This window comes from Eucyclogobius newberryi, unplaced genomic scaffold (assembly GCF_026437365.1).
Source record: "Eucyclogobius newberryi isolate DKJ021-1_F unplaced genomic scaffold, fEucNew1.0.hap1 SCAF_2, whole genome shotgun sequence".
NCBI classification, from domain to species: Eukaryota; Metazoa; Chordata; class Actinopteri; order Gobiiformes; family Gobiidae; genus Eucyclogobius; species Eucyclogobius newberryi.
In genome coordinates this window covers 33,441,496-33,467,111 of record NW_027315834.1, presented here as the reverse complement: position 1 = coordinate 33,467,111, position 25,616 = coordinate 33,441,496, and the positions used below count along the sequence as shown (strand labels likewise).

At 41.4% G+C, this 25,616-nt stretch overlaps 1 protein-coding gene across 1 annotated transcript in view; it reads right to left on the bottom strand.

Moving 5' to 3' along the window:
- The window catches only part of pcloa (piccolo presynaptic cytomatrix protein a), a 48,518-nt gene that overhangs the window by 5,242 nt on the left and 17,660 nt on the right, over positions 1-25,616 (bottom strand). The window contains exons 4-20 of the mRNA XM_072455080.1: positions 22,489-22,716; positions 14,402-18,347; positions 12,631-14,102; positions 10,026-12,087; positions 9,197-9,244; positions 8,591-8,670; positions 8,363-8,438; positions 8,027-8,152; positions 4,263-4,371; positions 4,122-4,186; positions 3,772-3,941; positions 3,587-3,637; positions 3,355-3,485; positions 2,533-2,559; positions 1,769-1,862; positions 1,375-1,446; positions 1,071-1,305 (exon numbers count right to left, since the gene is read on the bottom strand). Of these exons, the coding sequence (XP_072311181.1) occupies positions 1,071-1,305; positions 1,375-1,446; positions 1,769-1,862; positions 2,533-2,559; positions 3,355-3,485; positions 3,587-3,637; positions 3,772-3,941; positions 4,122-4,186; positions 4,263-4,371; positions 8,027-8,152; positions 8,363-8,438; positions 8,591-8,670; positions 9,197-9,244; positions 10,026-12,087; positions 12,631-14,102; positions 14,402-18,347; positions 22,489-22,716 (8,992 nt within the window). The remainder of the gene's footprint in view (positions 1-1,070; positions 1,306-1,374; positions 1,447-1,768; positions 1,863-2,532; positions 2,560-3,354; positions 3,486-3,586; positions 3,638-3,771; positions 3,942-4,121; positions 4,187-4,262; positions 4,372-8,026; positions 8,153-8,362; positions 8,439-8,590; positions 8,671-9,196; positions 9,245-10,025; positions 12,088-12,630; positions 14,103-14,401; positions 18,348-22,488; positions 22,717-25,616) is intronic.

The window sequence follows — 25,616 nt, the reverse complement described above, 5'->3', positions numbered from 1 at the left end:
AATATTTATGTACGCTAGTTACTTGGTAATTTGAATTATCTTTATATTGTTTATACTATTGACGTACACCATAAAAAACATTTTTTTATTTTTATTTTTGAACTTAATACGGATGTTATGTATCACTGTTTGTGACATAAGAATAGGTTCAGTATTAAATAAAGTGCCATAGTAAAAGTGTGCAGCAGGGCTTAGTTTATCTTTTCACATACAGAAGAGAAGTGTGAGGGCTGGGCACACTTTGAAAACAGGGGAAGCTCTAAGGGGAGTCATGGTGAGGGGGGCAAGAATCCAAAAGAAAACCAAAGGAAGAGAAAATAAATACGTGAACAGAAGGCTGAACAGATGAATGTGAGGAAGCCATGCTGCGTGGGCTTTATTTGCGCCTTGGTTTACTTGGTTGGAGACGTTGCTGAGGCTGCTGCTGTGACTGCTCAGGGGCATCACCTGTAGCTTTGCCACTTCCTCTGCCGCAGTCCTGATGGTGCCGTGTGGTGCTTTTGGTATGGGCACCGTGTGAGCGAGAGTGTTGACTGTGTCCATGACTCTGGCCCTCAGATTGGGAAGGCTTCGCTGTGCCAGGGCTACTGTGAGATTTCTCAATAGAGGGCGCCTGTGTATCTAAAACAACCAGATTAACCAAATTATTATTTATCTACAACTTTCAGATATCGTTTAATGCAAGGTTTTGGATTGCACCACTTCAATCGCTGTAAGATAATCTAAAATGCCTACACTAAGAACTATTTAACCGCCATGCTCTCATCAGGTTTAGTTTTTAATTAGAGGGGCGCTAGAGGTAGGTCTTAGACTTTTGTGACATTATGACAACCAAGAAAACAGACCATGAGAAAGCAAAAAGCATGACTAGTGTGATGGATGCAAAAGAATGAGTGCAGAAGCAGGGCAAGCTCTTCAGTGAGAAACTAGGTAACAGCCCTTTTCAAAGCAGTTAAATAACAAAAGAGACTACAGATAAAGCATATAGAGTGACTGAAAATAATATTTCGGGGGATTTAGTGGTGAGAGTGCCAAAGTCAAGCAGGAGAGTGGAGTTTATTTGTTCCTACCCTTTGCTGGATCTGGAAAGACACCATGACTGCGACTTTTGGTGACGGATGATTTAGGTGAATCCTGGATGTCATGTGTTGAACCAGTTTTTGGCGAGGAATGCTGCGAAGATGTTTTGGAGCTGTGGCGACCTGAGTGGGATCGGCGGTGGTGGTCCCCTTCACTTTGCTCCTTTAGAGGAAGCCATTGGGGCACATTGTCCAGCTGAGAGGTATTGGACAGGTCTATAAGGACCTAAAATGAAAAAGGATTAGTGATGCATAGCCAGAAATCCATAGGCAAAAAGAGTCAAATCAGGTTTACCTCTCCTAGAAAATCATTGGAGGAGCACTTGTCATAGTCCCACACACTGACCTCCAGGGTCTTCTTTTTCAGCTGCAGCATGGTTAGATGAAAATATGAGATTGTGTAATGGTCCCAAACTAAATCATAAACAGGATAAATTCACATTTGGAGCAACACAATTGTTTTATTTTGTCCAGGTCTCACCAGCAAAGCATTGTTTAGTACTATTGTTGAGAACTGAATTCAATTTAAAACATTTTCTAGTGCTATATTGCAAGGCTTGTTTTGCTTCCGCCACTGATTTCTTCTTGTCACAATTGTTGCTTTTCCTGAAACTACAATTTGTCCTTTCTTCCCTTCTTCAGTCACATAATAAAGCCCTGCGTGATTGTGACATGTCTCTTGTATCTACCTGTTCCAGATGGATGTTTTTGTAGATCACAGTCTGGTTCCACTCAGGGTTGATGCTCTTGCCGGCGTGCTTTGACCTCCTCTTGTTTTCAGCGCTGGGGAAACACAATAACACATCGCATATCGTAAAAGGGGTCGATCATGAGCACTACCCATGCAGTTTGCCAGAGATGAGATCAGTACACAGTCGGTGGGGATGTTGACGCACATTGTTGGAGGAGTACATGACATGACAGGAACAATGTATAGACCTATGGGCAGTGGGTTACGATGTCAGGAAGTGCTGCAAAAAAGTCCATTTGGGGATGAACCATTCCACATGCCGTCTTATTTCAAAGCACTGTACGATACCATACAATAGGTAAAGTAAAATGGATGTTTTTTGCAGTACTGTATGTAGGTTTGGCATAGGACTAAAGGCAGCAGGGTAAGTGTGATTGGTTCGACATTAGTTTCTTACAGACGAGGGGGTTAGGTTTTAGGTTAGGTGTTGCTTTCTGGAATATGTGCAATTTAGATGAGCAGATAGGGTTAGGTATGTAATATAAAATTACAAACATAAGTATAAACAAACACTACTGAGGGGAAAAAAAAGGTTTGGACCGTTATATGTACTTTTTTGTTGTAGTTTTTTTTTAAATAAATGAAGTTAATCCTGGTTAGTAACTTTTTACCTTCATAAAGCTGACATCCAAGGAGAGACAACTGCATTGCAACAGAACCAATGGATCAAAGTATAATAATTTAATTTGGCAATTCACATACCTGGCATTCTGGACAACCATGACCTGACTGAGGGGATCCAGCATGCATTAAATATAAAGAACAACATACAGAAACAATAGTCAGCGGGAGTGGGGGTTCAACTGAGTGCCCGAGGACTGTGGACGGTGCATAGCTTGGAAGAGGATTTTTACAGACTGTTGTTTAATAAGAAGGGGTTGCTAATGTGTACTGTAATTGTGTTTACGAACAGTAACTGCATACAATGTGTGAAGAGGCCTTTTTACAGCTACATCATATAGCCACCATGATGGGCTGATAAATGGATGGAAATAGATAATGACATTTATGGTATGATCAGTCGAATTAACAGAAAAAAAATGTCATTTTGTTTTATCACATTTATTGAAATACTGATGTATTCTTAAAGTGTTGCCAATGAATTTGGGATAAAACTGAAAAAGGCAGTGAAAGTGGCATGTGGCGTTGCATAACATGCATTTTTCCACAGATCTAAAGCATGTAAAACCAATATTCTGCACTGAATATGCTTAATGTTCTCTTAAAAGTATTCAGTAATGCAACTGCAGCTATTTTTGTTAATTACAGAAAATAATGTGTAGAGGGGAAATGGAACATTTTGATTTAACAACACAATAATATAATAATGACACAAACATATTTGTGCAGTTTAAGAATATATGATGAGCAAAGTAAAACTGACAAGATCATATTGTTTTTTCACATTATACTGTATATATGTACAAAAGAAAATGCACAAGCAACAAAATAAAACACCCAATTACAACCCTATATCCCCAACATGACTTATGTGTGTGTAAAGTTTCCATTCTCTTGACTCACCCTCGCCCTGGTAGAAGATACACTTTGACAAATGGGTCAGAGTAGCCATTGTTGTCCCGTGGAGCGAGGTTTCTGGCCTGCAGGACATGAACGATCAGGTTTCCCAACTGTTTGTCGTAGTGGATTTGAAGCTAAAACAGGAGACAGATTATAAAAAGATATATAAATATAGAGAAATACTGTGTGGAACTGTGTTTTGTATTGAATTTAAAAACAAATCTCACAGACATACCTGTATCTCTCCAGAGATGGGGTATGAATGAGTCTTTGCTCCCTCTCCACTCTGTAAAAGTGAAAAGCACAAACAGTCACTACTGATGAATGTACTGGTGGTTGGTAATTATGTGGCAATTCTAATTGTGTTCTGGTATTTGATTGATTTTTATCTGGTATTTGATGTTATACAAATAGTCCTGCCTTGCTGCTATGGCGCTTCTTGCCGACAGACGGTGATCCTGGCTGAGCGGGGCTGGATATGGCGGATGTGGTGGGAGGCAGCGCTGAGGGAGCCTGCTGCTGGGACACCTTCTGCAGCTCAGCTGCCAGCTGCTTGGGGTCAACGCCTGGAGACCTGGGAAGTCGCTCACCTGACAACAGGCAAACATGTCACCAAAAGTTAATGAGCAGGCACTGACAACACATGTACAGGAAGGGTTCAACCATGTTCACAGTGAAAACACTTAAAACTCCACACTGACAAGATCAAACCGAAAACACCTTGTTGAGAGAGGAACATGTTTGGTTCAAGCAGATAACTGTGAACATACTTTTACTGTGCTCCTGGAAATTCAAGTTCTGAGATGTCTCTGAATCAGCAAGCATATTGAGATCTCTGCAAAGTAAAGCAAGCTCAATACAATTGCAAGTAGCATAAACTTCAAAATCTAATTCTAAATGTTTCTACTCACAGTCTGACACACACTTCTGCCTCATTGCATGGCTGACCAACAAGCCCTTGCACCTCTTCATAGGTTTTTCCCGTCAGGAACACACCATTCCACTCCAGAACTTGCATTCCTGACAACAGACATTGATAAATGTGAATGCAATAGCAAGTGACATGCTAGTCTATGGAGTCCGACTTTCCCAAAACATACTTATCACCATTAGTCACAGAAATATAGAGAAGTATTATAACAGCAAGTGAAGAGACACTTTAAACTCATGGCCCCTAATGTTCTGCAGAATAGGGGGGGAAATTAAACAAGTTGAATTTAAAAAGAGAAAAATAGATCCACAGGAACACAGCAAACCCACTGCACACCCTGCAAAGTGGCAGGACTTACATGGTCTGAAGCAGCTCATGAGCAGGTTCCTGTGTTTGTGGCGATACTCTCGGACTGAAGATGTGGGAAACAGGGAATATTTGATATTTTAAAACTTTAAATATTATATCAGTGTTGGCCACCACATGGGTAAGTGATTAATTGTGTGACATTGTGTTGTCATGTTGTAAGGGCTCATACAGTGTGCTCTGCAGCCGTGCTGTTCGGTGTTAATGACAGGACCATTGTCATGGCTCACATGAGCTCGCAGCTATTAACACAACAGATGTCTACTGTCTCCTGACAACTTAAAATCAGCATCATGTACTGCCCGATGGTTGGGTGGTTAAGGCTGCAGCACACATGCCAGGCTCCATGTGCAGCCGGTCGCAGAATTCAAATCCCAGCTACAACAATTTACTAAATGTCCTCCCTTCTCTCTCATCCCCATTTCACACTCAGCTGTCAACCCTGTCTAATAAAGCCTACGGCTGAAAAAAAATCCTTTGTTTAGGGTAAAGAGTTTTTGAAAAGATTTCTTCTGTAATGTAAAAAACAATCCAGCCAACAACACTTTTTACTGTGACAAAACCATCTCAGCTTACAGCTTCAACACTATTTTTGGGAGCAGACCTATTCACTGACTATACAATGTGAATCAATAATTCTGCTAATCGCTGTCAATATTCCTGTCTATCTATCCAGCGAGTGTCTTGTGAGAAGATTTTTATTTAATTGTATTATTTATAGCCTAAAGTGAGTCATGCTTCTCTCTGCACAGGGCTGATAAATTTAATCAGGATCTATTTTGAATTCCTTCAACTATTTCAGTTTCAACAGGCTTTTCAGTGGCAACCAGCAGCGGCTGGTCCATTAAGGGCGCACCACGGTGAAGTTAGTTTCACGTTGGACGTTGCAAGCAAAAGCAAAAGGTATCACGCACACCTTTTGCTTTTTCAAATTAAATTGAAAAAGTAAAAGGTGTGCGTGATACCTGGAGACTCAAACTACTATAATCACTTTGGTTTGACTTTTCAGGTTGGCTGACTTAGGAGCTATTGAAAAGAATCCTTGTTTTTTGACGAAAAATATTCCTTAAAAATCTACAAAGGGTTAATTTGAAAAAGTAAAAGGTGTGCGTGATACCTGGAGACTCAATCTACTATAATAACTTGGGTTTGACTTTCTAGGTCAGCTGACTTAGGAGCTATTGAAAATAATCCTTGTTTTTCGACCAAAAATATTCTTTAAAAATCTACAAAGGGTTAATTTGAAAAAGTAAAAGGTGTGCATGATACCTGGAGACTCAATCTACTATAATAACTTGGGTTTGACTTTCTAGGTCAGCTGACTTAGGAGCTATTGAAAAGAATCCTTGTTTTTTGACGAAAAATATTCTTTAAAAATCTATAAAGGGTTAAATTGAAAAAGTAAAAGGTGTGCGTGATACCTGGAGACTCAATCTACTATAATAACTTAGCGTTTACTATCTAGGTTAGCTGGTTAAGGAGCTATTGAAAATAATCCTTGTTTTTTGACGAAAAATATTCCTTAAAAATCTACAAAGGGTTAATTTGAAAAAGTAAAAGGTGTGCGTGATACCTGGAGACTCAAACTATTATAATCACTTAGCATTTACTATCTAGGTTTGCTAACTTAGGAGCTATTGAAAAGAATCCTTGATTTTTGACGAAAAATATTCCTTAAAAATCTACAAAGTGTTAAGCTTTGTAGATTTTTAAGTAGGCTTTTAGCCCAAAAGGACTATGGCATCCAGGATTAGCAACTTGGATTCATGCTCAATGTTGTTTTTTTTATAAATATGTTTGATATTTTTTAAGATAACAAACAGTACTTTAGAGATGGTCCCTAACTGGCGTACCAAGCGGCACTTCAGCGCGCAGCTCCCGCGTCGAGCTACTGCAGGCGGGGCACACTCAGAGGAAGCTCTAGCTCTAGTTGCGGAGGCGAATATCCAACGTCCAACGTGAAACCAACTTCACCGCGGTTAAGGGCGCGCCCCCCCTGTCAATCTGCCAACTACGTAAATTTTTTGTGTCTAAAAACAATATAATTTATTCAGAAATATCTTATATTCTTATTAGTGTAAATGTGTAAAATAATAATATATATCCATTTATCTATAAATAGATATAGATGTATACTTTATCGTATTTCTGTTTCTGTTTGTAATTTTAATGCATTTTTCCTGCTGTGTGAAGCACTTTGAATTGCCTTGTGTATGAAATGTGCTCTACAAATAAACATGCCTTGCCTTACTTTGTTGGCGCGCAGCGCGGTCTGCTGCCTGGCGTCACTTTTCTACGTTCCAGTGGGGCCCCAGAGCCCCATAGAAAAGCAATGGGGATTTTTAGCCAATCAAATCACAATCAAAAGTGACTACGTTACTATGGTTTTCTCCATAGGAAAATAGCGACTATGGGGCGCTCCAGAAAGCTCAACGTAGAAGTTACGCCACGGAGCTACGCTTTTTACACTAGAGAATGAGGCATGTGCGCGCGCCTACGTAGAAGTGCCACACACGCCGTGTTTCCGTGTTTCCGTCTTAAAACTGCATCTACAGACGTCTGTGACAAAAGGTACGTCCAAAACGACTCAGAATGAGCTGCTCAACTGTTTGCTGGTTTTATTCGCGTTGAAAGCGGCTGATTTCGTATCAGACATGTGATCTGTCAAACTCCGTGCTCCGTTACCATGACAACACGCAGTTTTTTTAGTTTATTACTTGCATAAGGCTACCGCTAAGCATTAAGTATCGCTTAACTTCTATTGATATATAAATATATGTCTTTGTTATTAGAAAACCCATGAAAGAAAGCCATAAATGACAACTTTCCATACAGTAATAATGGCAGTGATGATTAAATATAAAAATGTACATGTTACACATGTAGTTCAGCGTAACGAATGCCACTTAGAAGCTGTTTTATGAAACACCAACAATTGTTTGTGTTTTTATTTCCTCTTCATGTAGTAATGTGTACTCTGCATTGTAAGTGACAGTATCACTGAGATTTTTTATTTGCTCTTTTCATTTTATAAAGTGTAAAATGTAATTTTATGTCAAATGTATTTTCTCACAAATGGAATCTGTGTCAGTCATTGTATTATCATTAACAAAAGTGGAAATAAAGCGTGTTTACTTAATTAATTCAGTTGTAAATGTGTATTTAAAATATGTATCCATACAGTCAATGTTAAAATTCAATTTTGGACATTTTAAAAAAAAGAAAAACACTGTCATGTCAAATAGCCCCCCCTATAATTTGTACCACCAGCTGCCACTGGTGGCAACTAGTGCATCTGGGAACTTATAAAACAATATGATTTTTCAACATATAGTTCAATGTTTGCTTAAAGTTATGAACATATCTAAAAGATTTTACCTTCAAAAATTTTTCCAGTTTGTTCTGCTGCTCCACCGGGTAAGACTTTGGCAACATATGCTCCAATATCCCCGTTACTATTAGGAACTTCTTTACCTCCAACTACACGAATACCCAGACCGTTTCCTTGAAAGAAAGACAGTAACAAACATATGCTTTTAAAACAATGTATGAAACCAATGTAACAGTAATGGTGGATAATGCGTTTTAGCTTTGCAATAACCATACTCATTATATATACACATTTCAAGAAATGTCTATACAATATGCATGCAGCGTTTAATGCAAATAGTAACTTTGTTTATATTACACAAAATTTTGTCCTTTGTGTAATACCTGAGACAGTGCGGTCCTTGGGATCCCTCTGCAGTTTAACCCTGAGGTGAGGGAAAGGGAGATAGGGGCCTTTTCCCTGTGGCACATACACAATAGGCAGAGCCATTGGGTTAAATGTACATAAATAAAGGATCATGAATCACACACAGGAGAAACTGGCTGATGTCTCTGTGCAGCGTATGCATTTACAATAAGCCTGCATAAAGAACAGCTAACTCCAAGCTTCACCTGTCTCTTGTCCAGTCCGTCTGGACGTCCATCTCGAGGTTTTTCAAACCAGTCAGTTTCGTCTCGTTGGAGATGATATGCTTAGGAGACAAAAACAAAAATGTATTTGTGACCAATTCAAATGACTATAAAGTTGTATAATAAAAACAAATAGGTAGTTAGTGTTGAAAACAATAAGTAATCACCTGCATAACATTATAAAAACAATGTATATGAATCGTGTTGTTAGTAGATAGTTGCATTAGTTATATAATGGCTTATAGATTATAGTATTACTATCTATTAACAGTATTAGTGGACATAATCAATTAGTCATTAGTGATATAATGGCTTATAGATTATAGTATTACTATCTATTAACAGTATTAGTGGATATAATCAATGTAAATATCCCCCGTACAGTTTATCATATGAATGACTATAAATGTTTCTTTGATTGGATGCAAACATGGCTGTACTTCATTAAAAAAATAAAAAAATAACATTGTAACATGTAAAAGCGCCCACTAGCACATTGTTCCCATTAGTATTAGGCAAGTTAATGTGTTAGTAATTGCTAGTTAATGTGTTAGTAATTGCTAGCCTACAGAATAACCAATACCCTACCATAGGTTGCGTCGCCAGTGTTCACAGTCATTAGATGTTCACTTAAGGCTGAAATCAGGGAGCATTTTTGTATAATTCATTTAAATTTACCAACTGCATTTAAATGTAAGTCTCAATAACCACCACTAGACAGAAACACATCCAACAAAATAATATGATACAGTAATTATCATAGGTGAGACATTATGGAGTTAAATTACAGCCATATAGGCTAATTTCCTCCTCATTTTATGAGCCCTGGAAATACAGTAAGCAGTAACCTCAACAACAAGAACAACTTAATCCAATTCAATATAAAGAATAGAGAGCAGGGGAGGAAAAAAACAAAACATGCAAAATTAAAGTGACAAACAACATGCAAGTGGGAAAAAAATGTATTTATTACACACAAGTAGTGCAGAAGAACCTTACAATTTCCAATATTGATGTAAATTGATTTGATTTATCTTTGAATTCAAATTATTACCTTTAAAAATACAATATTAAAAACACTGTATTTTTGTGGTAAATGGAGGCACTTGATTTTGAAAAGTGAAAAACATTCTAATCATTTTCTTTCTTAATAAAACTGAGCAAATCCTGATTTACATGCAAAAACTAAATAAACAATATTCCAAAATAAAGCTTAAAGATAAACTAGAAGTAAAATCAAACTGAATACATTTAACAATCATGCAAGACTTGAACACAAACAAGTAAAGTGTATTCACACATTAGACAGGAGTGCACACTTAACAACAAGCTAGTATTGGCAGTAAGTGGCATACCATAATAACTAACCCACTTGAAATCTGTGCATGCAAAAGAAGCACAAATAAGTAATTTTTACCTTCACTATCTGACATGGGGCCCTGTAGATCATCCAGTAGCACGGAGCCCCTTCCCCTAGTGGGTTCATCCCTAATATACTGTTGCTGCTGCTGGGGGTCTTGTAGGGACAAACACGACCCAAACTGATCCCTGGAGTCAGCGGAGATGGGTGGTAGGGGTCCAGCGGAAGCACGGGCCATCCCCATTGGCTGTCCCACGGGGCTAAGTGGACTCTCTTCTTCTGAATTTTGGGCTACTATTGGTAACCTTCCACGCCCGCTCTGGACTATGGGAAGGCTGGTGGGTTTAGTGCGACCAGATGGTGTTTGATAACTCGAACCATCGCCTGATTCGCCATCCCCCTTGAGCCTCAAAGAAGAGCTTGATGGGTCTCTTTTAATTGATAGGTCAAGTCCATAGCAAGATGTAGGTCTGGATGGAGGTCTAGAGCGGCTACCACTGGGATAGGCAGAGTCTAAACCTAGGCTCTGGCCTAGGTTCAAAGATCCAGCTAGATTGGCCCCAAGGTTAGACCCTAAGTACTTCTGCTGCTCTGAAATATTCTTCCTAAGACCAAATGTGATCTCGTCCTGCATAAGTCGGCTTGTTCTTGGTGACCCACTGGAGCCTATATAACTGGTATACTCTGACTCTAGCCCTCTGTCACCTATAGAAGAATATTTTGAGGATATCTTAGGCTCTATCAGAGGTGTCTTGTGTTTTTGGTACAACACAGAAGCTGGGAGCTGTTTGGCTGCTTGCTTCTCCAGAGTTAACCGGCTGATGCTGTACTTATCTGTTTTGGGATATTGTCGTTGGGAGTAACTGGACAGACCAGTGGTCGGGGTATAGTAATGCTGGGACAGGTCAAGGTTTTCAGTACCACCTGTACTTCTTCTGAACTCCTGCTTTAGCTGCTGTTTAAGAAGTTTTAGCTCATATGGTTCCTCCATTGTATCCTCCTCATCAGGGGTTTTACCATATGTGTGTAGCCTAGAGGTCGACCCCAAATAATCTGTGGACCCCAAATCGGCAGCACTCCTTCTAAGCAACTTTTCAGCTTTAGCAAGTTCTCTCTCGGCCAGACTATAAGATGAAGACAAACCAGTGGACCCCTTAGCTATTTCAGCAGCATCTTCCAACAGCATGTAACTACGAGGTGTATGGTGTTCCACATCTGGGTAGTAGGAATCAGACACAGCTGACATGGGCGTGTTTGCTATACTTCCCACATCCAGGGCTCTGAGGTCAAGATGGTTACCGTATTTGTCGTACTTGACTCCTAGGAAAGCTGATGAGGAGGGATCAGGCTGGCGACTAATGATCTCATATTTAGTGGCATCAAGTTCAGAGAGAAGGGCAGCCTGTCGAGCGGCTTTCTGTTGGAGAAGCAGCATCTGATGGTAGCTCTGCTGTTGGGCGGCTGTTAGCGATGGCACAGAGGAGTAGATAGAAGGTGACTGGTATGACTGAGGTGTCTGATAGAGGGACTGGTATTGGCTTTGTGAATACGGATATTGAGAGTATTTATCATAGTCTCCTTTGGTTTGAGGGTCACCAAAGTCATCTAGCTCAGACTGAGGGGCAGTTCTAGGACGTTCTAAACCATGGACCTCAATTTCTTCGTCCTCCACTGCGCCGATAACACTTCTAGTCTCACGTATGTGGCTAACTTCGCTGTCTGACATGTAGTCCCGTTCGTCAGCAACACTTTGTAAATACGCCCTCTCCCTCTTATCCCTTTCCTTCAATAAAGCATCCTTTCTCCTGTTGATGCCCATTTCTAGATACCTAAGCTTGGCATCAATCTCTTTCTCCTCCTCATCTAACTCTGCTTGGCGTTTACGAAGTTTAGATGATTCCCGCTCCACCATGTTTAACTCCCTGTCAATATCTTGAAGGATTTTAGCACGTGCCATATTTGAGTTGCGGCACATTCGTCTCCTTGCTGAGTTAGTGCTGTATGCTGTTTGTCCAGTGGTGGTGGTGGCAGTGGTGGTTGTGGACTCCTCCTCTGAGGGAGGGTTAGGCAGTGTCCTTTTCACTTTCTTCTGAGTGCCTGTGGGGGTGCTGTCTTTGCCCTGCAGACAAAGAAATGAAAATTAGACATATGGTTTGAGAGATGCAAGGGTTTGATATAGTATGTTGCAATTAGAATGGAAAGTTCCAGAAATAGAAAACAAAGACTAAAGGGAAGAGGGAGAATTTTAGATAGTATTAGTATTATTAGTGTGTTAGTGTTAGTATTAAAATTAAAATTAGTATTAAGCCAAATAAAAATATGTTTAAAAATTAATAATGAACAGCATATTTCATTCAGATGACTTCTTTAATTTAGTTTTATGCCTTTTCTTTTTTTATTAACATTACATTTATATTTAGTTAAATTGAATATACCTATGTTCATATATATTATGACACAGGAGGTAGAGTTCATATTTATGAGAAGATAATTCAATATGGGGCATTTATCAGCCAAAAAACAATGTATTAAGATGGTTATTGAATCTTTAATATTTAATTTGTCCGTTTTGAATAATTCAAAGTAAGGAGGAAAGTAAGAAAAGAAGTCCTCTGTTCAGGAAAAGCATTGCAGGTTTAAATGGGGTAATTGCATTACTCACAGAATAGCTATCACCATACTGGGTGCCAGATGTTGCCCACTCCTCTGCTGTTGGACTCATGGGCTTAGGATCAGACAGGGATCTCTGCATGGCTTTTCCCCTTGGACTTAGTTTTTGGGGGCTTGTACCACCCAGTGATTTCTCATAGGATACAAACTCAAGAGATTTACTAGGGGATATACAGGGGGATAAGGGAGAGTAAAGAACTTTGGGAGATTTGGGGGCTTGCAGAGTGGAGGAATCAGTTTTGTGGTCAGCAGACTGGCCTATAGCTAATGGAGTGAGACGTTTCTTTGGTGATGTTCGCTCAGAGTCAGACAACGCCAATCTGGATTCCATTCTAATATTGCCCTCTGTATCAGTTTGTATAGAGATTTCAGTGTGGGCTAGGAGAGATACCTCTGACTGTGCAGTCCTATCTCCTCTGGCAGTGCGTGGCCGCCGGTTCCTGTTCTCCTCCCATTCATCTTGATCCTCATCATCTGTTTGCACACAGCTATCCACACTCTTTTTAGCATTCTTCTTCTTCCTTCCTGCTGTGTACGCATTGCTAATTGTCTCATCCTCTTCATCTGTCTGACATCCACTGTCTGTAATTTTACGAGCTAACACTGTGCCATCTGGTCCCAAAACGACTGCCTCCTGTACACCATGGCCTGGAATATCACTTGGATACAATTGTCTATGCTTTTGCTCCTCCAGCTGCAAACGGAGCTGCTCTTGAAGCCGCTGTATTTGTTCTAGTTGATGCTGCTGTTGGGCGTATGTCTCCTTTTGCAATAGCAGATGAGCTTGTCGTTCGTCCTCTTGTTGATTCAGAATTTGTTGTTTCATGGATTGCAACTCCTCTAGTTCTTTTTGTACCAGGAACTGCTCGTGTTCCCTGAAACGCTGAATCTCATGACGCTCCTTTTCCAGTTCCTCAGCCAAACGTTGTTGCTTGAGTTTCTCCATCTCTAGTCGTTCACGTTCTGCCTGATACTGTCCATCTCCAGCGACCATGGGGGAGGATAGAGCTTCCAGAGAAGCGGCAATAGCCTCTAAGGAAGCATCAGTGTAAGTGTCTAAAGACAGTGACGCTGTAGTGATACTGTCCACACCTGTGGTACCTGCTCTGGAAAGTTCTAGATTAAGTGGGGCCTCTGTATCCATTGTGGATATGGTAGAGAGGAAACTATGTGATCTTGTCAATGGCATATTCTGAAGGTTGGAGAGTGAAGGCATGGTGTCGCTTGTATGCATACCAGACTGATTGTTATAGGTAGTACTAAATATGGACCCCGGCTGAGTAGTGATAGCATATGTGGAAGGGTTAGGCGATCCCACAGAGGAATAGACTATTCCGTTTGATGACCTCAGAACAGTAGTTGTCCCAAGAGCTGTACCAACAGCACTTATGGCTCTTGCATCAGAGTATGGTGGTATTGTCATGCCAGCGTACATTCCTTTTTTCGAGTAGTCAACAGCTTCACCTGTTAAAAGTCAAACATATCAGTTGAAAAAAATTCAGATTTATTCAAATTGGAGCAAACCATGCCTTCACAAAAAATTCATGAGCCAAAAACAAAAAAAGACGGTGAGGACGACAGATGTACAAAAAGATGACATTCACTGCATGCAGACACATGCAAAAATATAAAAAAACAAAAAGTGACTTGTCCATGCAAAATAAATACATATACAAAAATCTAAATGCCATTTTAGCCATAGATGAATGGCAATAGTTCAAAATGACATTTAAGAGAGAGGTCTGTAATATCATTCCACTGACCTGCATCAGACATTTTGGCTGAAGTAAGATCTACTGCACCATCTGTGGTGCCATTGAAGTTGTAACTATTCTTACTCTTATAGAGGAAGAGCCCAGCTTCTGCCAGGTTTGTGTCTGACATGGATGGTTTAATTCCTCCCAAGCCTCTCATTCCATATGGGGTTCGGTCATACTGGTAGTGGTCATCTCGATACCCAAAGCGATCTTCAGGCAGGGGTGTGGTGGGCTGCTGACTTGTGCAACTTCGGGCAAATGGGAGATTATACACGACATCACAGCACACAGCTCTTTTCCCAGCAGTTAAATCCACTGGTTTGCCATCATCATCTGTGATTACTGCAGTCAGTACTTCGGAGGAGGCCCCATCCATTGACACCACCGTATTGAATGGTTTCATTGTGCTTAGGTCAACAGCTCTAGCCACTGTCGCTGTACCTGTGGTAAGGCCATTAGCTGAACAACTTGAAGCACATGAGGGTACTGTAGTTACAGGAGCACTCTGGTATGTACCTGTACCTGATCCAACTGACAGATTTATTGGGATTTCTGTCCCAGCCATGACATGGGGCAGTGAAGCAATGGGTCGATAGATAATTTGGGAAATGGGTTCGAATGATTTGTTCTTTGTCAGTTGTAGGGGCACTGAGGAGATTGTTGATGTGTCTGCATTGTCCCATCTTTGAATCGTGGCAGCACAAGTGACAATGGTGATGCTGTCTGTCAGTATGGAAACAGTGGAGGATTCTGCACTGAGATTGACCACAGGAGATTGAACAGCACTGTTTTGACGACTGGCATCTGTAACATAGGGCTGCCGTCTTGAGTCATGGCCAGAAGACAGGTCAACTCCATTCACGTTAGATTGTTGGTCTACTTTCATTGTTCTTAGGTCCACAACTTCACATGGTTGTATGGCCTGAGTTGTCTGTGGTGGCACCTGTGGCTTAGACTTATCAAGGGGGACACCATTTGCCCTCGGGGCTGGAACTGGTGGGGGTGGTCTTTCATGAACAACAGAAACAGTGGTTCTTTGGACTTCAGTTGTAACAACTTGGGATATGAGATTTGGTGTTACCACAGGTGGTTGAGCTGAAGCAGATATTGCCTCTATTATGTGACATGAACTCGACACATGTTTCTCTGGGCTGCACATCTCTTGGCTTTCGATAGATTCCGTGACTCGTGTGTAAGCTAACGGTACTCTTGGCTGTTGAGGTGGAATTTGCTGTGGTGGATAGGGCTGTTGTTGAGCTTGATGATGGGAATAACTTTGGGGTGGTGCCTGGCGCAATGGAGATGTTGGACCAGGAGTGGAAGGGGCTTGGGTCGAGATAGTGTCTACTGGAGAGCTTGGTTGAGATGGGAGTGTTATAACTACATAGGTGTCGCGGAGATTACTGGCATATCTTGGAGATGGGGGGGACTTTGGCGATGCTTGGAATTGCTTTTGCTCAGAGGTGGGGCTCAAATTTAGAGCTATTTCAACAGGACCGGTGGGTAGCATTGTCGGTCTTGGCGGATGAGGAACATGCGCAGGCGAAGATGGTTGTGATCCTGGTTTTGGTGCGATTGGTGGTTTTACATATGCCCTTGGTCCTTCACTCATTCCAGAAGGTAGGCACGGTTTTGGTGGGACCGGTGGAGGTACATGAGCTTTGTATGTTGGTGTAACTGCTGGATGTCTTGTGGGCGATCCTTGAACTGCGGTCATTGCAGTTGGACCATCTGGCTTTACTGGAGATGTTGATGCCTGAGGTGGCAGAGGAACTGGCGCTTTTCTTGGGAAAACAGTTGGCTTAGGTGGGGTAGGGGGAGCAATTGGCATGTCTGCACTGTCCTGAGAACTGCCCCTTCGCATGACATGTGGTTTGGGGGGCACAGGTGGGGAAGTTGACACTACACTCTGAACGCCAGGAGTGTATTGGGGGACTGTAGGTAAGGGGACCACACTACTTATCATAGGGATGGTTCTAGACAAATCTACTGCAGCCTGACAGGTTGTAATTGTGATTTCAGACGGTTCAGGGGGGGGAGCTGGGCTAGCATCAGCCACTGGTGGAGGTTTGGGTGATTCTGGCTCCTCCTCTTTCTTATTAAAAATCTCATCGTCAGAAGACAGCTCTCCTGAAGAACACTGAGTCACTTTTAAGTCTGGGATGGGGTAGAGGGCTCTTTTAGGCGTAGCAGTTTCCACATCTTGGTCTTGTTGGGTCGGACTTGTTCCTGGAGTTAGCACTTTTTTCATTAGCTCCTCATAGGCAGTATCAGCATCCAACAAGGGCTTTCCATCTGTGCCTATTGTTATTGTAGTGGGTTTGTTGATATTCTCGGCACGCTGCAATACAATTTCAGGAGTTGTGTTTGGTTGTTCTTGTTTTGGTTGCATTTTCTGATACTCCTCCTCAAGCTTCTGGAATTCTTTACGTTTCTTTAGCATGTCCTCGTAGACTTCATCAGGAGACCTAAGCTTTTTGGGTTGAGTTGGGATGGTAATTTTTTCCTGCTCTTCTTTCTCATTTGTCGAATTGTCAATAAGGGAAGTATAGGCGTAGTCCTCAATTAGCATTCCCCCATAAAGTGCTTCTTTTTCTGGTTGGTTGTCAACTTTTTCAGTGGTTGGAGACTTAGCCCTCAACATAATCTCTTCATAGGCCTCATCTGCAGATTTGAGCGGGTGTTTGTGTGTTTTATCTTCAGTTGGAGAATGAGTAGATACCGGAAGTTTATATGATTTTTGAACTGCTGCAATCTTTGAGGCATGAATTTCAAAACCTTCAGGATCTGACTCAAGACTGGGGGAGAAATCAGAACAAGAAGACCGCCTTATCTCTTCCATTTCAGCCTCCTGTCTAAGCTCCTCTGTTGGCGATGCATCCTCAATTGGAGATAAGTTACTTGGTGGGGTTTTCGACCGCTCCCGTCTCCTACTTTTGTCCTCCTTATCTTTTTTGGACTTTTTCCCTGAGCCTTTCTGCTTCTCTTGCTCCCTGAGTAGTTCCTCTTCCTCACGCAGCTCTTCTTCCTCTGAGGAGTCTTCAATGGTCGGTAACTGCCCTGGTTGTCTGTGTTTAGCCTTTCTGTGCTGTTTACCTTCACCAGTGGACATATTACTGGGACTGCTACTGTCACTGTCTTCGTCAAATGAGGACATGGATGTTGGCGATGTCCCTGGGGTGAAACTGGATGCATGGAGACTGGATGACCCTTCCCCTTTAGACCTGTCATCTGGTGAGTCTGTGAGGCACTCCATTTCTACCTCCCCTTCAAGTGTAGCTATTCTCATACTTGGTGCATTCAGCTCCATAGGTTGAAATACGCGAACTGCTGTGCCACTTTCGTCTTGTTTAGATTCGTTGAGCTCTTCAGCTGGTTTACTCGCCGCCTCCTCTAAATGCTTCTCCTCATCATCATCATCATCAGGGCTTATAGTAGCTTTTTTAGTAAGACGTCGGGCTTTCCCTGATGCACTTTTTTCAGAATTTTCTCTTTTCTTGTCCTGCTCTTTGATCTTTTGTCGGATAAGGTTTTCCTCATCTGTAGGAGAAGCATCCTCATTTTCACTCATTTCAATTATTTGTTTTCTGATAAAATCTTCGTCATCTCCTGACATGGGACTCTCCTTTCCAATGCTCTCACTGCTGTCCTCTAGAGAGTCGCCCCTAATATCCATAGGCACCAAGAGTTTCTTCTTTTCTGATACTTTGACATTTTGCTCTGGGACTTCTCGTTCTTCCTCAGAACTTGGTGAGTCAGGCATAATAGGTAAAACCTCTAATTTACGTCTTGCTTTAGGAGTGTCTACGCTCGTTTGCTCTTCCTGCTTTGGTTGTGCTTCAAGAATGGGAAGGACCGTTTTCTCCAGTTTATTAAGGTCTGATAGGTTGGCGGGGCTGCCTTCCTCAGTCACAGGTTCTCTTGCTATAGAAGCTTGCTCAGTTGTTTTCACCTGTGGAAAAAAACAAAAAACATATTCTTATTAGTATATAATTGATGTATACTAATGTTATGTGGAGGATTGTAGAAAAAGCTTCAGTTGTAGTTATCTGGACTCAGTTAGAAAAAATAGATATTTTTTCTAACTGAGTCCAGATGACTACAATTGAAGCTTTTTCTACAATGGAACGCGCCTGGACGAATGAGGGATTACACCGACGTTATGTGGAGGACACAGACAATAAATTCCATAGAAAAATAAATGTTGACTTAGTTAGAAATTTGCACACAATGTGACATTTGCTTCTCTCCATGATGAATATGTTATTGCTTTTGCCTTAATGTTTTATTTTAATGACGGATGGCAGTCAACTGAAAAGGTGCATTTATCGCCACCTACTGTAGTTGTACGTTTTCAAAGTTTTTCGTTTGTTCAATTACATGTGCTTTGCAACACACACACATTATTGGTATGAGCGGGTCACCTCTCCATGGATCTGACCTGTAATGAGGCATCACCTGCTTGTCTTCATGCACAGTGGCTTGCAAAAAATATTCGTAGATCTGGAACTTTCCACAAACATTGTATTGGCATTTTTTGTGAAAGAGACACAAAGCCACACACAATTGTGAAGTGGAAGGACAAGTATATATGATTTTCAGATTTAAAAAAAACAAAAGAAAAAAAAAACCTGAAAAGTGCTGTATGCAAAATTGTTTAGCATCTTTACCCTGAGTACAACCAATTGTTCTCAGAAGTTTCCTGCCAGGGAATTTGTCCACAGGAAAACTATCAGTCATGCACTACAGAAATATGGTCTTTAAGGAAGAGTGGAAGAAGAAGAAGAACAAGAAGAATTGTTGAAAAACAGCCATAATAAGTCCTGTTTGTAGTTTGCCAGAAGCCATGCGGGGGACACAGCAAAATTGTGGAAGAAGCTGCTCTGGTTTGACCAAAACAGAACTTTTTGGCCTTAAAGCTAAACGTTGTGTGGCAGAAAACTAACCACTAGCCACATGACTCTGAACACACCATCCTCACTGTCAAACATGGTGGTGCAGCATCAGGCTGTGGGGCTGCTTTTCTTCAGCAGAGACAGGGAAGCTGCTCAGAGTGAATGGGAAGATGGATGGAGCAAAATATAGGGCAATCTTGGAAGAAAACCATTTGGCATCTGCAAAAGACTTGAGACTGGGTCGAGGTTCACCTTCACCAAGACAACAACCCCACCCAAACATAAAACTAGAGCTACAATGGAATGGTTTTCAAACAAAACATTGGTCAGAATGTCCCAGTCAAAGTCCAGACCTAAATCCAAAACTGCTGTGCAAAAACACTCACCATTAAATTTGACTAAACTTGAGAGCTGCAATGCATAGAATATTCTGCAAAATTTTAGTCAGATGTGCAAAGCGGGTATGGACATACCCCAAAAGGCAGTAATTTCAGCAAAAGTTAGTTCCACAAAGTATTGACAAAGGGGTCTTGAATATTTGTGTACACTGCACATCAAATTGGACAATGATGTATAATTTTCCTTACAATTATGTGCCACTTTGTGTTGTTTTACCAAAAAAATGACAATGCGATTTATTTAAATTTGTGGTTGTAATATGCCAAATATGGAAAAGCAACTGTAAATAGAGAGGGATGGTTCTTGATAGTGTAGACAAATCTATTGCAGCCTGACAGGATGTAACTGTGATGTCAGATGGTTCAGGGGGAGAAACTGGGCTAGCCTCAGTGACTGGTGGAGATTTGAGTGTTTCTAAAGTCTGGGATGGGGTAAAGTACTCTTTTAGGTGTTGCAGTTTTCCACATCTTGGTATTGTTGGGTCGGACTTCCTGAAGTTAGTATTTTTTTTCTTGTAGGCAGTATCAGCATCCAGCAAGTGCTTTCCATCTGTGCCTATTGTTCTGATTGTATTTTCAGATAGTCCTTCTCAAGCTTCTGGAATTCCTTATGTTGCTTTAGCGTGTCCCCGTAGACCTTATTTCTAGACCTCTTTTTTCTGGCTCTTCATAGTTAAATGCCATATTGTGGAACATTTCAGGCAAAGCAATAACATCTCCATCTAGTCCAGCATGTTGTGGACCTCCCACAAGCAGAGTTGCAAAGTCCACTTTTAAAACATTTTTGAAAAGATAAAACAGTGACACTGACAAATAACTTCATAATTGAAGTCATCACTGTGTGCAACTCCACGATACATTTTGGATTTTGTTAAGACAATGCATTCATGTGATTACATCATCTATTAATGTCAATTGAACAGACTTTTGACCAGATTTGTATTTGCAACACACTTACGACCAATGCTATTTGTGCTACATGCTACAGTGCAGTCACCTCAGCAGCGTCTTCGTCACTAGGCTTTATTGAAGACTCTTCTGTTTTCTCCACCTGGTTAGTTTTGTCCACTGATCTACTAACTACTGAGTCTAGAATGTCAGGTTTTACAAGAGGAGATACAGAATCAAGCTGAGAGACACTTTCAACCTGTGATATTGTGCTTTGCTCTATCTTACAATCAGAAGTTGCATCTTTCTCACCCACTGTGTCTGTGTTTGAAATAGATATCTTGAGATTTTCTGCAACAGGTTGTGACTTGACTAAGTTTGAGCCAGAATCTCTCTCCTTTTCTGTGAATGACACTTTCTGCTCAGTGACTTCCTCGACTTGTTTCTCATCAGTTCCTGACAAAGCTGAAGGAACATAATTAACTTGATGTTGGGTTTCTGCAGGACTGTTTGCATTGCTCTGACCTATATCCTCCTGTGAAATGTCACTTTTGACTGCCTCTGAACCTTCAGCTGAAACGTGTAAGTTCTCTTCACTTGGTAAGGCCTCTTTAGTATTTGTAGCATCTTGCTCAATGAGATAAGATGATCCAGTTCGCTCGGATGTTCCTAACTTTTCCTCAAAAAGAGTGCTTGCTTGGGCTAGATCCACTTTTGATGGCTCTATCGCAGCACAATTATCTTCACTTTTAGTCACCGACGTGGTTGTGCATAATTCTTCATTACTCATAGTCCCTCCTACCTCTTCCTGTTTATTCTCCTCTCTCTCTTCTGCCTTTACCTCAGTGTGCGCCTCTGTCACCACCTCCTCTTGCTCAAATGCTTTTCCATGATGTGATTTATCCACAACTACAGGGCTCTCAACAGCACTCTGGTTGCAAGTTTCCATTTGAATAACCTCCCCCTCCACAGCGCTATTATTTCTAGGTATTACATCCACAATATTTCCTTCCCCTGGTTTTACCTCAGCGACTATTTCCTCTGTACGGTTTTCAGTTGCTGGATCTTGTACAATTGTGCTCTCAGTTCCCTTGTCAATGTACTGGTGCTCTTTCTCCATTACTGGCTCAACTTCAGACTTGATTTCTGTAATATTTTCAGTTTTAGGATGATATCCTGGTTCAGTATTTATTATCAACTTGTCATCCGTAGCTTCTGCTGCAGCTTGACTCAGCATAGTGGGCTGTGTATTCTCTGTATCTGGCTCTGCGTTTGATTTTATATCGGTAAGGATTTCAGTTTTGGTGTCACACACACTTCCATTATCTAAAACGACCCGATTTGTCTCTGACTGTGCTTGATCGATTGTTGTGGACTGAACATTCACAACTTCCTGTGCAACCTGCTCTTTTAATACATCAGCAGAAATGTTACAATCATTTGGGGAGACTACAATATCCACTGCTGTCTCTGTTTCACCTGAGTTTGCTGTCTCGTCTAAGAGTGTGTCTTGGGAAGGTGACACTTCTTCTTGTTTATCTGCTGGAGCCTCACTCTGACTAATCTCAGGATTTGGCTGCGTCTCAGAAAGCACCGTTGTGTTGTCTATTTCTGTTTTGGTCGATGGATTTAGCTTCTCACTTTCCTCTGAGGGAAGCTGAATTGATGTGTTTTTGTCTTCCTGATATCCCACTACTACACTGACAGGTACGCACGGCTCAATGTCAGAAGCATCCGTCTCAGGTTTAGGGCCACCCTCCTCTCTGTCTTTGTGTGTCACAGGTGGGATTTCTGGGATATTCCCTCTAACAGAGTCCTTAGCCTGATTCTGTTGTATTTCCTCGTGAGGTGTGCTATCAGAACGAGCGGTAACGCTAGCATTGTCAGGTATGGGAGTGGTTGGATCTTCTACCTTTGCATCAGAAGCTGCAGGGTTCAGGTCAGCTGGTTCCACTACTGGTTTGCTATTTACAGAAGCAGGGGCAGCAGGGGTTGGGGGGGTGGTAGAGGTAGAGGTAGGGCCAACAGGAACAGGAGCTGGTGGTTGTTTCTTTGGAGACCCTACGGCTGGAGGTGGCACATCCCCCAGCTGACCAGACAGGGCTCTCTGGGTCTGACAGTTGAGACACAGCCATTCTTTCTGCAACAGAAGAAAACAACAAAGTTAGCACACATCAAAATGGTACAGTAACTTTCGTTACCACGTGTTTTATCATTTTGTCCCAACTTCACACTAATGTTAAAATATCTACGATAGTCAGTTGGCACAATGCAGTTTATGATCTGTTAAAATGACAACAGGAAAATGCCATGTACAAGCCATTGCATAGTACACATTTTACACAATCTTCCAACTGAATCTGTTTTACATTGAAGGGCACATAAGCTTGACAGAAAAATAAATGCTAGTGTTAAGGACAGACAATTGCTTGCTAGAGACACTATATTGAAAAAGACACTGTACTGTATGTAGGTCAGAGTCTCCCACAGGCTGTGCTGGAACACCCGCTGCTTAATCGATGAATATTGCATAGATAAATACATATTAATATTACTTATCCATTTAAACACATTTAGAATGTTTTGTTTGTGCCTTAACCTTTATTATTTTCACTTTTGCACAATTTGTTGACAATGTGTTTATACTTTGCATGAGTCATTTTAGTTCACTAAATTAATCAAATGTTAAAAATAGAAGGTTGGAACGTAGGAACGCATTAAACGTCACTGTGACCAAACACTGTAACTTCTTCTATTTCAAGAGAGGCTTTTACATTTATGGGACTCCAGAGATATATGTATGCATAATGCATAGTAATGGGACAGCGCTTCACCATGGCCTGACTCACAAGGTTGAGCCTTGAGCAGACAAAACACGCTCAGAGCACACTGAACTGGGTTAGAAAAGTACACGGAAGACACTATGGTTAATTTATCATCAAATTATTAATAGAGCATTAGTAAGAGAATCACATGTAATAATCTATCACGCCATTAACCATTAAGGTAATAAAAATATATTGTAATGGCTTGTTATAGATTGTTATAGCTACTTAAGTTCTGAGAGATCTTCATAATGGTCGGTCTATTGTATTTACTTTACTGCAGTGTGGTACCAAATATGCACTCTTAGATATAGATTTGCTACATTGTGATTGGCAAAATTCTGTAACTATGGGGTACCTACAAAATCCTTTTTTCTTCAAGACATTAACAGAAAAAACAAACACATTATACACCCAAGCTGTGGTAATAGGCAGCGTGGTGTGTGACGTAAACACCTCATTTCCCATTTCAGCACCCTCTCTCCAACACGCCCCAGTGGTGCCAGCATATGCATGAGCGCCATCAGCAGGCTTAACGGCAGGCTTTTGTGCTTAAGTCAGGCCTCAGAGCAGATCACAGATCCAGTGTTAAGCCTTGCAGCCAATAGCCATCTCCTCTTCAGTTTAGAGACACAAGAAGAGAGGAAGAGAAGGAAAAGCAGGTCGGATTGAGAAAGTGGTGCAGCAGTATGTAAATAAGGCATGAGACAGTGTGTCATGCTAGGTTTGGAATAAAGGCAACACTGGTGTTTTGATGGGGTAAAAAGGCGAGACATTCAATTCAAGGTTTTTTAAGGATCCATATGAATAAAGAAGCTGTTCCTTCAACACTTTAAGGTGTAACTTTAATTACAGCCAACTAGGTACAATGCTTATACAGTTTTAACTTATCCCCTTTTCAGTCCCACCTGCATACTTTCACTCAATATTCCAGTCTATTTAGAGTTATTTCTGTGAGATTGTAAAGCTAGCACTTTGAATCTTGTCCTCCTAAAATGTAACAAAATGATATGTAACTATCAACATAAAATGAAAAGTGTACCATAATATACAATAAAACCAATATATTCTCATAAAATATCATCCTTTTTTATCAAGGCTTCATTCTAGAGAGAGCACAGAAAAAAAAGCAAAGTTCCCAAAAAAGATCCACTAAAAAAAGTTTCTTCTTCTTTATAGAGTGCTGACGTTTGAGAGTTGCATCTAATAACTTGACAGAAAATCCACTTAATCCAGAGACATGATGTGGACCAACGACGTGATTCCCCATGGGGCGCACTCGAGAATTTGTACAGCTTGACGGCTTTATCAGTTAAAGCAGAGAGGAACAGGCACTGAGAGGCAGAGAGATGACCACAGATAGTGAATGTTGGAAATGATACTTGAAAGACACTATCACAACAGCTCAGCAAGGCCAATTAAAGCTACAAATTTCACTGGCCTAAATAATGACTCACAGGGCAACTTGTGGCTCCAAGGACAAAGTCAACATTGTTTTTCACCACACTTTTTAAGATTTGTACACTAATTTAACAATACTATGAGTGTCTAAATTGAATATAATAAGTTAATGTCTATTTCTCACTTCATGCCAGGGAAAGGCTTTCACAGATAGAACCATTTCTAAAAGAGATTGACTTAAATTATCCATCCATCCATCCATCTTCTGCCGCTTTATCCGGGGCCGGGTCGCGGGGGCAGCAGTCTGAGCAGGGACTCCCAGACTTCCTTCTCCCCAGACACTTCCTCTAACTCCTCCGGGGGGATCCCGAGGCGTTCCCAGGCCAGCCGAGAGACATAGTCTCTCCAGCGTGTCCTGGGTCTTCCCCGGGGCCTCTTCCCGGTGGGACATGCCTGAAACACCTCCCGAGGGAGGCGCCCAGGAGGCATCCGAAACAGATGCCCGAGCCACCTCAGCTGGCTCCTCTCGACGTGGAGGAGCAGCGGCTCTACTCCGAGCTCCCCCCGTGTGGCCGAGCTCCTCACCTTATCTCTAAGGGAGCGCCCAGCCACACGGCGGAGGAAACTCATTTCGACCGCTTGTATCCGCGATCTTGTTCTTTCGGTCACTACCCAAAGCTCATGACCATAGGTGAGGGTAGGAACGTAGACCGACCGGTAAATAGAGAGCTTTGCCTTTCGGCTCAGCTCCCCCTTTACCACAACAGTCCGATGCAGCGACTGCATCACTGCAGCCGCTGCACCGATCCGCCTG